Below are 13,539 nucleotides of genomic sequence, written 5' to 3'. Positions count from 1 at the left end.
TGTTTTGCAGGATAATCCTTCAAAAACAGCCTCAACTCTACGAGGCAATTTTTACATCACTGGGGACAGGGGCTATATGGATGAAGATGGCTATTTCTGGTTTGTTGCGAGATCAGACGATGTTATATTATCCTCTGGGTAAATTTCCCGTCCATGTGTGCATGCCTGTTAATCAAGCATTCCGGGGTGCATCTATAACTCACCCTGAGGAGTTCCTGTCATATTTTCTAGCTACCGAATTGGACCATTTGAAGTAGAAAGTGCCCTGATAGAGCATCCTTCTATCGCAGAGTCAGCTGTTGTCAGCAGCCCAGACCCTGTCAGAGGAGAGGTAAGAGAACTGATTGATCAGCTAAACACATACTTCACTTGTGTGATTTTGTGTGTTCTAAGCATATAGCATATATGTGGGTGTGATTTCCCTGTATATAGGCATATGTAGATATTGAGATATCTTCCCTAGTCAGTACTTCACCCTAGGTTGTTGAGACATGGTGTCTCCCTGAAATTGGAGATCACTGTTTAGGTTAGGCTGGTGGGTGGGCTAGTAAGGCCCTGCCTGCTGCCTGTCTTCTGCCCACAGTGCTGGGGCGGTAGAGCTGCACTGTTATGGGGCTGGGGTGGCAGACCTGCACCACCATGCATGTCCCCAACCCGGGAATGGCAGACCTGCACCGCCACGGGGCCAGGGGTGGCAGACCCACGTTCTTCAGCTTTACTGACTGAGCCATCTCCACAGCTCCTAAACACAGTCTTTTAAACATTATTGTACTTAAAAAGAAACGAGGGTGGCTCTCCTTCCAAGACTATTTTCCCTAAGAGGGCTTTGATGCCAGAGGATAACCTGTGATCTTCATGGATGGCCAATTTCACTCACAGGGTCTTAGCTCTTCTCACTCCTGCTGTCATCCTCAGTTCTATCTACCTAGACAAGACTTATCTGGGATAGGGTGGTTGTGGCACCTTTAGGCCCAGGGTGGGCTTAGAGAGTGCCAGGTATTCCAGTATGATATAGTCAAGCTCCATAGGTGGGTTACAGTTCCTCTATAGTTCTAGAGGCTCAGTGTCGTGTTGGTGTTAGCCAGAGTGAGGGGAAAAGTTTGCCCTTCCCAACACTGGTGGGCTGCAACCCCTGCTGCTGGAGGATACAGGTGGGGGTCTCCAGGCAGCCGTGCACAAAACAGCAGTGTGCCTGTTACTCTCTGCGCAGGCCTGCCTGCTCTAGGGAAGGGGCCCTGCTCTAGGAAAGGGCTAATCAGATCTTTGATTAGGCAATAAGTTCTAGAAGAAATCAGATAAAATGAAGACTTTCACAAATATTGGTTTTATTTGCTTAGGACAGTCCTGCAGCTTACTATGTAGCATCTCCTGCTGCCCACTTTAAGAATTCCTAATACAGTTAAGCAAAACTACATTTGACAATCTTCATGAATTTTTAGCTTATTCTCAGGTAAATTATCTAAAAGCAAGATTTTAAATGAGTATTTTCTTAACTTCTAAGTTATTTTCTCAGTTCATTTTCAAACTTCAACTTTTTAAGGGATTTGCTTTGCAAATCTTATTTTCAGGGAAGATGTAACTCAACAATGAAGAGCCTGTTGAGCATATACAAGGCCTGAGATTTGATTCCCAGTCTTCTTCTCTGTCCCCACTCCTAGTGGTTTATGTTTATATTTTCCTTTTTTAAAAATGATTTATTTGTATTTTATGTGCATTTGTGTTTTGCCTGCTGTGTAAGGATGTCAGATCCCTTGGAGCTGGAGTTAGACAGTTGTGTGCTGGGAATTGAATCCGGGTTCTCTGGAAGAGTAGCCAGTCCTCTTAACTGCCGATCTATCTCTCCAGCCCCTGATTACATTTTCAAGAAATTTAAAATGTGTGAAATGTATGCTTCCTGTAAGCTATTTTATTTATTTACTTTCGTGATGTAGTTCCTCCCGCCTCTGTTTCAAAGTGGGGGGACTAAACTTGCGGTGGCAAGTGCATTAGCACCTGGCACACCCCGATCCTGGTCCCTAACCTCGGGTATTGACAAAGAAGGTGCTTATGTTCACATTCTTCCATGAGACCAGCATATGCATTAAGAGTAAAACAAAGTTGTGTAAAATACATCTAATCATGTAATAAAAATACAATCTGAACTAAGGAATATCAATATCACAAGAGAAAAGCGAAAACAAGGGAGTAATTCTAAATTGAAGGATATTAAAAGACACAAAAACAACAAAATGCTGGAATTACAAGTGTGCACTACTCTGGTAGGATACTAGAGTATTACAGTAGGATAAATCTTCCTTAAAAGACAAGATTTCCAAAAGGGATGAAGGGACTAGATGCGTTGTTATTTACAAAAACAATGTTGAATATTGCTAATGCTACTTTAAAACAGTGGACTGAGGAAGGAAGGAAGGAAGGAAGGAAGGAAGGAAGGAAGGAAGGAAGGAAGGAAGGAAGGAAGGAAGGAAGGGGTGGTGGAATGAACAAAGGCATGGAGGCAGGGTCACCTCAGAGGCTAAGGGTACCTGCTGTACTTGCAGAGGACCTGGGTTTACTTCCCAGCACCCAAACAGGGCTCAGAACTCTAATTTCAGTTCTCTGGTATCTGTTGCTCTCTTCTGGCCACCATGGCATCAGGTCTACACACAGTGCGAATACATACATGTAGACAAAACACTCATACACATTAAATAGAAACAAGAGGTAAGTTCTTAAAAAAGGGATAAAAGGAATGAAGGAAGGTTTGCCAAGATGGCGAAGCCCTCAGTTCCTTCCTTAGCCTGCATGGCTCTAAGAATTTCACAAAAGCCACTGTTGGACTTGGACTTATACAGTGATAAAAATGCTCTCCACTGATATCCTCTAGTTAAAAAACAAAAAAAAAAAAACCATACAGGGCTCTCAGTCATATGACTACACTGATTGAAGAAACCTAATTCAAACAGTCACACATTGCTGGTGGCTGCTACATGGACTGGCCCAACCACAGACACTTCTCAGAAAAATCTAAGAATTTTGCAAGATATTTCAGTGAAACTTAAAAACTCATATCATTTTTTGTAAAGTTACATTTATTTATTCACTGTGTGTGTGTGTGTGTGTGTGCTTGTGCTATGGTGCTTATGTGGAGGTCACAGAGGACAACTTCTGGGAGTTGGCGCCCTCCTTCCACCACGTGAGTTCTGGGGACCAAACTCAGGTGTCAACTTGAAAGCAAGTGCCTTTTCTACCTGAGCCATCTTGATGGCCAACAAGATGATTTTTAGGTTTAAAAAAACACCAAAGCAAAGCAAATAAATGCAAACGCTCTAAGTCTTTGTACTTTTGCTCCTGCATCTGAGATCTATCGGTTTTTGATGGCTTCCTATGCTTCCAGAAGTTATGCTAAGCCTCACCATTTGGGCTAGCTTTTCAAATCCTTGCTTCTTTTATAAAGTAAGAAACTGAGAATCAGAGAGACGATCTTAGTTCATCAAGATCACATAACAAACTCCTTTGGGTCCAGGCTGTCTGACTTCAGTGTTCATAATCTTTATTTGTTTTGTTATTTTGGTCTTTGGCTTTTTGAGACAGGGCTTCTCTGTGTAGCACTGGCTGGTTAGGAACTCAAAGATCTGCCTGCCTCGCTTCCTGAGTGCTAGAATTAAAACTCTGTGCCACCACTGCCCAGCTCAGTGGCCATACCCTTTAAGCATAATGTTACAATATTTTTCGTAAAGTTAGTATTTTCTGCAATGGTTTATAAAGACTTAGGAAGATAAGTACATGTTATAAAAGCTATAAAAGTTAACACGGAAACCAAAACCTGTAAATAGTTTTAATTTTTCTCAGTTAATAAAAATGTTCATAAAGTTGCAAAAGTAACAAAAACATAATAGGATAAAATTCTACTCACAAGAAACACATGATAGCTGCATAATCTTACGGGTGATATCAACATGTAGGAATATTTTTGATAAAGGGTTTTTGATAAAGACAAAAAGGGTAACTGGTTATAAATTGTTTAAAAAACCACTTCACCCTGGTAAACAACTTTCAACATGAAAATTTTTAGTTACAAGTTGTTAATTCTTACCAAATGACTTTTTAAAAAAAGATTTATTATAGTGTTCTGCCTGCATGAATGCCTATGTGCCAGAAGAGGGCGCCAGATTTCATTATAGGTACCTGGGAGGCACTATGTGGTTGCAGGGAATTGAACTCAGGACCTCTGGAAGAATAGCTAGTGTTGCTCTTAACCTCTGAGCCATCTCTCCAGCCCACCAAATGACTTTTCTAAGAGACTGTTTCAAATAATTTTTTATTAAACTTTCCTCCCAGATTAAAGGGTGCAGAAAGTAAAATTAGTAAGATTCCAGTTTCTTAGCCAGGTGGTGGTAGTGCACAACTTTAATCCCAGCACTTGGGAGGCAGAGGTGGATCTCTGTTTGAAAACAGCATGGTCTACAGAGTAAGTAGTGGAACAGCCAGGGCAACACAGAGAAACCCTATTTTGAAAAACTAAGACAGTTTCCAAAGTAAAGGGTACTTAGTCCTGTAAGGGCCTCTCTGGACTCTAGCCCATGTTGGGACTCTGGATTTGGAGGTGAATACTGATTGCCTCTCTAGAGGTACGCATTTGGGGTGGAAGCAGTGAGCGGAAGTGTATGATGTATGAAAAGGGCTGGGTGTGTAGCTAAGTGCTCAGAGGTGGAATGTTCGTTGAGTGTGCATAAGTCTCTGGGTTCAATCCTTACTGAGGAGGAAAAAATAAGCCAAGCAGAGTAGTGTAATCCAGTACTTGGGAAACTGAGACAGGAGAACCGCTGTGAGGTCAAGGCCAGCCCGATATACATGACAAGACTGTCTCAAACTCCCAAAGAATGCCTGGTCTGAGTGAGCTGCTCTCTCCAATGGGGGTTAGGCTGAGTAGGGCCTAGAAGCCCATTATTCACAAGAGGTTGTACTGAGTGTACTGCTTTAAGTACTCAGGTACTAACTGTACTTCGTGTTTCTAAGGGAGAGCCAAGGACAGAGATAATCAAATTCAGATCAGAACAGACATTACAAAATACAGTCAGAGTGGGGTTCAAGAGTGATTCTGAGCAAAGCAGGCCCCACCTGCTCCATGGTACTGAGAAGATTAAAGGACTTCCTGGGCACTTAGGAGCATGAGCATACAGTGGGGCTAAATTACACCGTGACATCCTCCCCACAAGGAAGATTTATAGGGAATGAAAGCCGACAAGACACATTAAGGCACCAAACACATAACTCACTGATGTTTTCCATATTTACTTTAGGTAGTAAAGGCTTTTATTGTTCTGAATCCTGATTACAAGTCACATGATCAAGAACAACTGAAAAAGGAGATTCAGGAACACGTGAAAAAGACTACAGCACCTTACAAATACCCCAGGAAGGTGGGCATCCTTGTTTCAACTGCACTATTCAGTGCTTTGGAAAAGGTTTGGCTATTTTTTCCTTTTTAAATGACCTCTCCCCTTAAACATGCTAAACGAAAGGTTCCCAACAGAACTAATGATAATAGACAGTAAAAAAATTTGAGGTTAAACTGAAGCCCCTAACAAACTTTAGTCAATTAGCTCATAATACTGAATGTAAAGAAAACTCCCACCATCCTTTCACCTCACCGTCAAAGCAGAGCTGTGCGGGACTAACTTCCTCCCTCCCCTTACTGCCAACAGGTAGAATTCATTGAAGAACTGCCAAAGACTGTCAGTGGGAAGGTCAAAAGAAATGAACTGAGGAAAAAAGAATGGAAAACTATTTAAACTCATCCATTAATTATTCAGATATCTATAAACAACCTCGGTGTCTACAGTCTGCAGGAACCACAGGTTATATGGGCAAATTGCTTCTAAATTGAATTTAAAGTACTTTTTGGTAATGACATCAGAGGCTGAATTCTGAAATCAAATAGTCAAAGAATCCTTCTGTGTTCACCTCAATGTTTCTGCAATTTGGCTGCATAAGCAAAGGTCTTCAGGTGCTGAGATATTTTAACTTAGGGACAGTTTCTAAATCAAATTTCTACCCCACTGGTTTTCTACCCCAAATAATTCTAATGTGTTAATATACAAATTGAAACAAATATTAAAGCTCTTTAAAAAAACTAACTTGTTTTTAAAAAATTGTCATAATTCTTAGAATATTTACTTAAAAGTTGAATAAGAATTTTATTAATCATATTTTCACTCAAGTAATTTAAAAATAGTTTGAAATTTGCTTCAAGGTCTATAAAAGAAAGCTGTCATGTGTTATGGCTACTTAGTAAATAAATATGGTTTATAAAACTATTTTTTTCTTGTGGCTCATGATAGTTTGATAAATTCAGCAAACGCTAATATATGAAAAATAGTTCTGTGACATTATCCAAACACACGTTAGGGAATTTAGGGAATGAAGATTCCTACAGGAACAGACAAGGGACAGTTGTTAGACAACTACTTGGCAAGAGTAAAAGTCATGCAAATTACTTCCCCTCTGTGTGAACTACTCCAGTGTAGCTGTGGTTGCAGGTATGCTGAGGCCTTGAAACTTGACCCTGATACTTTTATTTTCCGGTATAAAAGTCACATAAAACTTATACTGAAGTAAAAGACAATTTAGAAGAGAATTTATCAATTTCTCATTGAAGGTCTGAGTCGTAAAGAATTTTTAATAGGAAAACTTAAATTTCTATCATGAATGTGGGTTGTTTCTGGAGAGCTGAAGGTGGGTCCTGAGGAATGAGATAGAGCTTTGCTATTGGCTCTTTCCTTTTGAAGTGTTTGTTCCCATTTAAAATAACTGCAGCATTTTCTGTCTTCTTGGAACTTCCCAACAGGGCAACAGTAGAAGGCTTTCCCATGGTTTGGCCCATTATTGGAAACAACAAGCCGCTTAGACCTTCTGCCACACTTGCATAAGGGAGGCGTCATCTTCCCACTCTCCCAAGGCTGCTGTAGGTTAACTGTGGATGTCAATACAGAGGAAAGAACTTTCCGGGAAGAAGTTCCTGGGGAGCACATAGATGATGCAGACTTTTCATCATGAATAGTGAAGGTCTGCTTTTTCGCTCGTGGGAAAGCTGGGGGACTAGATAAATTCCTTTTAGTACTGCCTAAAAGAAGAGGTTGCTTCCTCAAAACTGAAGGATGCGATGCATTGGCATTAAGACTGCTGATGGTAAATGGTTTGCATTCAGGTAATTTAAAAGTAGAAGCATCTGAACCTGGATGTTTGGTTCCTTTTACATTATAGACTGTACTGTGAGGACTCTTATACACAATAGACTTAGATGTCTCAAAGTTTTGAGAAGTTTCCTTGAGATCGTCAAAGTTTTCATAACTAAGGGTTTCCGGTTCTCCTAAAACTATCGATCTCTCTCCAGAATTAAATGAAGTCTCTACATCTGTGCCACTAACAGGAGGCACACAGTCTTGATCTTGTTCAGCCTGAGATGCTGGCAGTAAAACTACATCTTCCCACTCAGTCAACATAGGTAAATAGTCAACAGTACAACCCACTTCTCCATCAGAAACAACAGTAACAGACGGAACGGTCGTGGACACAAGTACCAAGCTGGAGTTAAGTGCCGAGGACCTTGAAGTGTCACTCAGTGCAAACTGTTCACTTCTTTGCTTCTGCATAAAGAGAGGTGGATTCAAGGTGGGAGAACACAGTTGTGCCACAGAGGTCGAGGGCTTAGAAGTGAAAGGCGTCAAGCCACATTTGATATTGTGAAGATCTGCTTTGGTCTTTAGCTGTAATTGGTCCTTTAAAGAGGAATTCCCACAAACTAAATTCATTTGAGCATTTTCCTGGGTATTTACTGTACTTCTGGGCTCCTTTTGATGTACACTGGGACCCTGAATGCTAGTGTTGCAGGCAGATGCTTCTTCAGCTTGATCTGTTCCCAAATTTCTGATGAAAATCTTGGGATTCCTCTTAGTGAGAACCTATGATTCCACAGACAAATCCACTGCTTTAGAAACTGCATAATTTCTTCAGTAGACATTACATATGCCAAAAAAAGAGGGGGGAGGAGAATCCCACTGGTTTGAAATCAACGTTCTAATGAACCTATGATTACTACCCAAGAGCTTAAAATGACACACTAACCTTGTTCAAGGACCTGGTAATTTTCATCAGGCAACCATCCCTGATCATTTTCCAAGCAAGAAGAGCAGTGTTCCGAGAATCATCTAAGCCTGAGGAAATAAAATATCAAACACTGTATGTTGTAGAACTAACATAAGGAAATAGTAAAAACAAATCACATTTAAACAGAAATTGGGGCACATTGTTAGTTTTGTAACCACCTACTGAATTAAAAAATATCATAAGTCAGTCTGTGGGAAATTGTGACAGAATTACCATATACAAGGGCTTGTGTTTACACAGGTGAGAATTTGTTAGACAGCTTCCAAAAATGTGACCAGCATTCCGTACAAACCATCATTTGTAAAAATAATAGTCATGTTCAGTTCTTCTCACTAGTGCATCACATTATCTGGGCACTTGTGTTTCTATTTCATGTGCTTGTTATTTATCTATTTACTGTTAAACCAACCAGAAGTCCTACATGGTGATCTTTATCTAAATTCAAATTCAAAAGTGCTAATTTAGCTGGGTGGCAATGGCACACGCCTTTAATCCGAGCACTCAGGAGGCAGAGGCCGCCAGATCTCTGTGAATTCGAGGTCAGCCTGGTCTACAGAGTGAGTTGCAGAACAGCCAGGATTATTACACAGAGAAACAGTGTCTCAAAAACTGTAAAAGAAAAAGAAAGCATTACTCCCTACATGAAACTAATATGAAAGATTTTGCAAAACTCAAAATGACTTACATAATAAAATGATTATCAGTTTATACGAACCAGAATGTTCTCGTCCTGAAAATTCGATTCCCACTTCCTGCAGCGCACCATTTAGTCCTTTGGGTTTTCGCTTATAAAAAAGCTAATTAAACAAAAAGGACATATTTTAAAATATAATGATTATAAAAGCTATGAAGTTATTTCCTACAGCTTTTAGTTCTATCAGATTTGGGATTTATTATTTATGTGAACATTCCAAAAGAAAAGTATCTTATTGTAGAAATTCATACCAATAAGATAAAATATAACCATTTATCAACAAAAACAAAGTGCACATGCTCCCATCTTTGGTCCTTACCTTATAAGTTGCTCTGAGATCAATCCAAGAATTCAGGAACCTGGGTTTTAGCAGCTGCTTTCTTCTACACTCATACTCTAGGCAAACCCCCAAGTCCCAGTCTGCATTAGGGTATGAAAAGTCAGTGATGTCAGTGCGTTTCCACTTACAAGTAAAATATACAAGACAAGATGTAAGAGAGCAGTGAGATATAATCACTACGCTAATAACTAATGCTCATATATTCTATATTATTTTACAGCTTATATAATACACCATTAAGAAATTAAGTTGACTGTTTCAAAATAATACCTTCTACATGTGTGCAGGTGCGTAGATGCGTACGTGTGCTTGTGTGCTGGTTCAAGTCAGCAGGTATGCAGCCTCAAGTAGCTACTCAAGTGTTACCTGTCTTATTTTGAGACAGGTTTTCTTATTGGCCTGGAGAACTGTGATTTTAAAAATATGAATGAATTTGCTCTTCTTGGCTAGCACCTACGTGGCCCTTGATTTTCTTCCCCAGGTCAATGAGGTAGACAAGCATAATTCTAGGTTAACAAGACGAAAACTAGAAATAAAGGACTACATAGTGGTAATGCTACTGTTCTTTTGGTAAGTGGGGCATATGTATATGTGGTATGTATGTGCCACATGTTCACAAGTGTGGGGGTGAAGGTGTATGTGTACATGCATGTGTACATACTTATATGCGGAGGTAAGGCGGCCATCAGGAACCAACTGTTTCCCACCTAATCTACTGAGGCAAAGTTCCTCACTGAGCCTCAGACTTGCTGTTTTAGCTTTCTGACTAGCCAGCTTGCTCTGGGGATTCCTTGTCTCTACCTATGTTCCTGAATTATAGATAGAACACTGTGCCCATGTGGCTTCTATGTAGGTTCTAAGGATTCCAACCCTGGTCCTCATGTAACCAGACTGGTATCTGCTGAGCCACCTCCTCAGTCTCAATGCTACCCACGGGGACTTACAATCACAACTCATGGTTTTACCTGACCAGGTAACAAAAGCACACAGTTTTACTTCAGAAGGAGAAGGCTCCGAGTCCCCAGGAGCAAAAGTCATTTTCTTCTGCTGCTGTATCTTATGAATCCATTTACAGAACTGAGATAAGCAAATCTTCAGAGGTACGCCTTCATCAACTTGCACCTGATTGGAGAGCCAAAAATCTGATTTTAACAAATGAACTTCTAAGCTACTGAGATTTATTACAACTCTGTTCTATGGGGGGACAGAACAAAGAGAGGTTCTGACTGACAAACAGTTTACCTAGTACAAACGTTGAGATTACAGGCAAGAAACACTGCAGTGACTTGAGTTCAAGGAGGTGAGAGAAACGAGGTTGGTAACGCCAGAGTTTCACAGAAGTATACACTTTAAGTCCAGTCTCACAGAAATAAAAGACATTGAGAATGTTACTCTGCAAAATAAACTGTTTCTCTGGAGTCCAAACCCTGGACTTCCCGCGTCCCAGGTGAGCCCCTTAAACAGAGCTACAACCCTTGACCTTTATGTTTCTAGCATTATTCTGATATATTCAAGATCCCATGAGCTTTCAGAAGGGACATTATTTCTCTTAACACTGAAAAAATTTAATCCCAAGTGTTACATAACTTTTATTTTTCTTTTCAAAACTTATTTCTGAACTTTTAAAATTTGCATCATACCTGCTTTATCCCTGTCAGTTCTGTGCAAAATTCAGAAAGAATTGGATGCTCCTGAGGCTGAACATAAGCATGGAACTCAGATTCAATCTCTCCAGTTGCTGTACTCAACAAAACTGCTGGAAATTCAACTAGTGAAAGAAACATAGATTAATACTTAAATATATTGTATTTACTTATTTCTTGTTTATTTATTTATTGGGTCTCAATTTGTAGTCCTGGCTGGTCTGGAACCAATACAGATCAGCGGTTCTTAATCTGTGGGTCGGAATCCCTTTCTGGATACCAAATATTTATATTATAATTCATAACAGTAGTAAAATTAGTTATGAAGTAGCAACAAAAATAATTTTATGGCTGGGGTCACCACAACATGAGGAACTCTATTAAAGGGTCACAGCATTAAGGTTGAAGAAGCACTGACCAAATTAGCTCCAAACTCATAGACCTGCCCCTTGTCTCTGCCTCCGAGTCTGGGATTAAGGGTGTGTACCACCACACCCAGCCTGAATATGCAAATCCTCCTAAACATGCACTGCTTCATAACAGCACTAGTAAACAATCAATGGCAGTAAAAGTTTCTTAGAGTAGCAAAAGCCTTGAGAAACAAAGTTTTAAGAAAGCTAGGTCAAGGAATAAATCAAAACATCAAAGTTATGTATCTGTTTGGTTTCACAATTAAATATGAAGACTACAAGAGTTAAAATGTACTCTATTATTGCAATGCCATTTTTTCAGTTTCTATCCAATCAAAGTTTTAAATATAATCCTAAAACAACTAGCTAATTTGCATGATCACATTCAGGTATTTGGCATTTTATCCTTTTTTTAGGCAAGACAGTATTTATATTAAACTACCAGCTTTCGGCATCCTGCTTTCTTATTGGCTGATTCATATCTAGGAACTTTAAGAAGACTCATTGAGCATTAGCTTCGGACACAGGCAGTCCAAACTTACTTATTTCAGGACTCCTGTGGTGTTTCCCATCTTTCCAGCAGGTGGACTCAAAATCAATGACAATTAAGTAGTCATACACCTGTTCTGCAAAAGACCAAAGTGTTCTTAGTATGCATTCCAAGTTCAAGGTTTCCAAATGAAAACTAAACATGGGACTTACTGAATCTGCTTCTTCCTGGATTCCCACTTGCTGGGGCAACTGACTTTCTCCTAATTAATCCAAGCCGCCTAAAAATACAAAATCCAGTAAGATCAATAAATTCTTTTATACTCCAGTTAGAATCAGCTATCAAACTAATAGCTCTAAACAAATGGTAAAATTCTCATTAAGGTAGTATAATTGGAGTTGGGTGTGGGGACACACACTTGGAAGCTCAGTGCTCAGCAGGCCAAGGCAGCTGCGACTTTAGGAAGAACAGGTTAGTGTACACAGCAAGTCCCTGGCTCGCACAGCAGCTGTGTAGACTTTACAAGATCGGGATTCTTGGCTAAGTGCCATCCTCTCTTGGATGTCCATCTTACCTGCACGGGCTTCCAGTGACTATTGCCAAACACTCATTTTGCCTGTCCTCGTTTTATAGCAGCACTGAGGAACTCAAAGGACTGCAAAGACGGTTAAAAACCGTTAGCTATTGCTGTACTTTTCAAGCCCTTGCTCTGTTCTAAAGCGATGAGGACTCCTGTTCCTAAAGTTTAAAAATCTAGGTGAGGAAGTAAGATAACCAGAGTTTGACTGGAGGGCAATCTACGATGAAAGACCCCCAACAGCAAGACACTGGATCCAAAGCAGGGGACAGGGTTAACCATGGTCTCAGATGCAGGTGAGACAAACACCTGAGGAGTGCAGCTTTAACTAGCAGATACCTGGAGCAGTGTTTGGCTTTTTGAAAAAGAGAAAAAGTGAAGCTAGTATAGGGGTCTGGGGTTAAAAGTTGACATTTACTGATTACTTCATCAGCAAATATTAAAAACTAAGGTGGTAACCTCTTTTAAACAAGTGGTAGAAATGTCTCTAAAGATGGCCATACTACGTTAACCGTTGGTAGGACTCTCCAAACCTGACATCCATGCTATTCACTAACACATCACATTGCTTTTCCTTTGGTTTGGATTTGATTCTGTTGTTGTTTTGAGACAGTCTAGCTATAGGGTATCGGGCCTGACCCAACATTTTCTCATAGACCAGCCTCGAACTTCCTTTGCTGGTAGTGTAGGCGCGCTCTGTGTCGACAAACCTATTAGCGTGTCCAAAAATCCAGAGTCCGCTGTAATTCTTAAAATAAAACTGGGCTAGGCAGGTCTCTCGGACGCAATGGGTGCAGTGGCATCTGCCCGCGAACAATCTGCACAGCAGTCAGCTTCCAGGGGCTTCCCAGACCCGAAACGGCACGCTGCCCAAGAACCCGGGTCCTTGGTCTCCTCCAGCCTAGCGAGGATAGTGGCGTGGGGCCCGAGGCCGGCCTTTTCAGGGCCAGACAGGACGCCTTCCCGCCTACCCTCCGGGGTGAAACCCCTAGCGTACCGCGCCAGCCGCTTGGTCGCCATCCCAGATCCTCTGTTCCTCAGAGTCCAACGGCCGGAAGTTGGCGGCCCTCACTTCCGGTCCGTTTAAACGCCGGCGCGGCAGAGCGGGCCCGTGTGATCAGGCGGTGACGGCGGCGGTCAGCTGGCGGAGGGGCGCGCCTGGAGCGGTTCGGGACCTGGAGGGCGGGGACTGAGGCTCAGTTGGGGCAAGCAGCCTCGCTCCGCCCCCGTCGCGCTCCAG

General features: G+C 41.1%; 3 protein-coding genes across 14 annotated transcripts in view; 2 read left to right on the top strand and 1 right to left on the bottom strand.

Annotated features, from left to right (window-relative positions):
* The window catches only part of Acsm3 (acyl-CoA synthetase medium chain family member 3), a 25,948-nt gene extending 19,652 nt beyond the window's left edge, over positions 1 to 6,296 (top strand). For 7 of the 9 annotated variants that reach the window (XM_048460553.3, XM_048460550.3, XM_048460545.3 and 4 more), the window contains 4 exons: positions 11 to 138; positions 232 to 331; positions 5,280 to 5,444; positions 5,685 to 6,296. In XM_048460553.3, coding sequence (XP_048316510.2) covers positions 11 to 138; positions 232 to 331; positions 5,280 to 5,444; positions 5,685 to 5,771 — 480 coding nt within the window. In that variant the 3' untranslated portion in view covers positions 5,772 to 6,296. The remainder of the gene's footprint in view (positions 1 to 10; positions 139 to 231; positions 332 to 5,279; positions 5,445 to 5,684) is intronic. The other 2 variants (XM_048460551.3, XM_048460552.3) reach the window with 1 other exon arrangement.
* Eri2 (ERI1 exoribonuclease family member 2) lies at positions 5,256 to 13,433 on the bottom strand. 4 transcript variants are annotated; one of them, XM_048460541.3, is made up of 9 exons: positions 13,297 to 13,433; positions 11,935 to 12,002; positions 11,775 to 11,858; positions 10,820 to 10,947; positions 10,145 to 10,301; positions 9,159 to 9,259; positions 8,861 to 8,942; positions 8,104 to 8,192; positions 5,256 to 7,940 (listed from the first exon to the last, which is right to left on the bottom strand). In XM_048460541.3, exons 1-9 carry the CDS (start codon positions 13,317 to 13,319, stop codon positions 6,621 to 6,623), a joined length of 2,052 nt encoding a protein of 683 aa, XP_048316498.1. In that variant the 5' UTR covers positions 13,320 to 13,433; the 3' UTR covers positions 5,256 to 6,620. The 4 variants fall into 4 exon arrangements, with proteins under 4 accessions (XP_048316498.1, XP_048316500.1, XP_048316499.1 ...); XM_048460543.3 differs by having other exon boundaries at positions 11,775 to 11,853; positions 13,297 to 13,365; XM_048460542.3 differs by lacking the exon at positions 13,297 to 13,433 and adding an exon at positions 13,010 to 13,289 and having other exon boundaries at positions 11,775 to 11,853.
* The window catches only part of Rexo5 (RNA exonuclease 5), a 57,689-nt gene continuing 57,579 nt past the window's right edge, over positions 13,430 to 13,539 (top strand). Inside the window, exon 1 of the mRNA XM_087908517.1 lies at positions 13,430 to 13,539. The gene's annotated coding sequence lies outside the window, so the exon portion shown is untranslated.

Source organism: Myodes glareolus, chromosome 7 (assembly GCF_982192425.1).
Source record: "Myodes glareolus chromosome 7, mMyoGla1.1, whole genome shotgun sequence".
In the NCBI taxonomy this organism is placed as follows: Eukaryota; Metazoa; Chordata; class Mammalia; order Rodentia; family Cricetidae; genus Myodes; species Myodes glareolus.
The sequence above is the reverse complement of the archived record's forward strand: the minus strand, read 5'-3'. Positions and strand labels throughout refer to the sequence as shown.

Coding starts and splice junctions, on each gene's coding strand:
- Eri2 (XM_048460541.3), bottom strand. CDS start 13,319: ATGGCGACCAAGCGGCTGGCGCG. Junction 8,943..9,158: donor ATCTCAGAGCAACTTATAAG/GTAAGGACCAAA, acceptor TTGTTTAATTAG/CTTTTTTATAAGCGAAAACC. Junction 8,193..8,860: donor TTCAGGACGAGAACATTCTG/GTTCGTATAAAC, acceptor TTATTTCCTCAG/GCTTAGATGATTCTCGGAAC.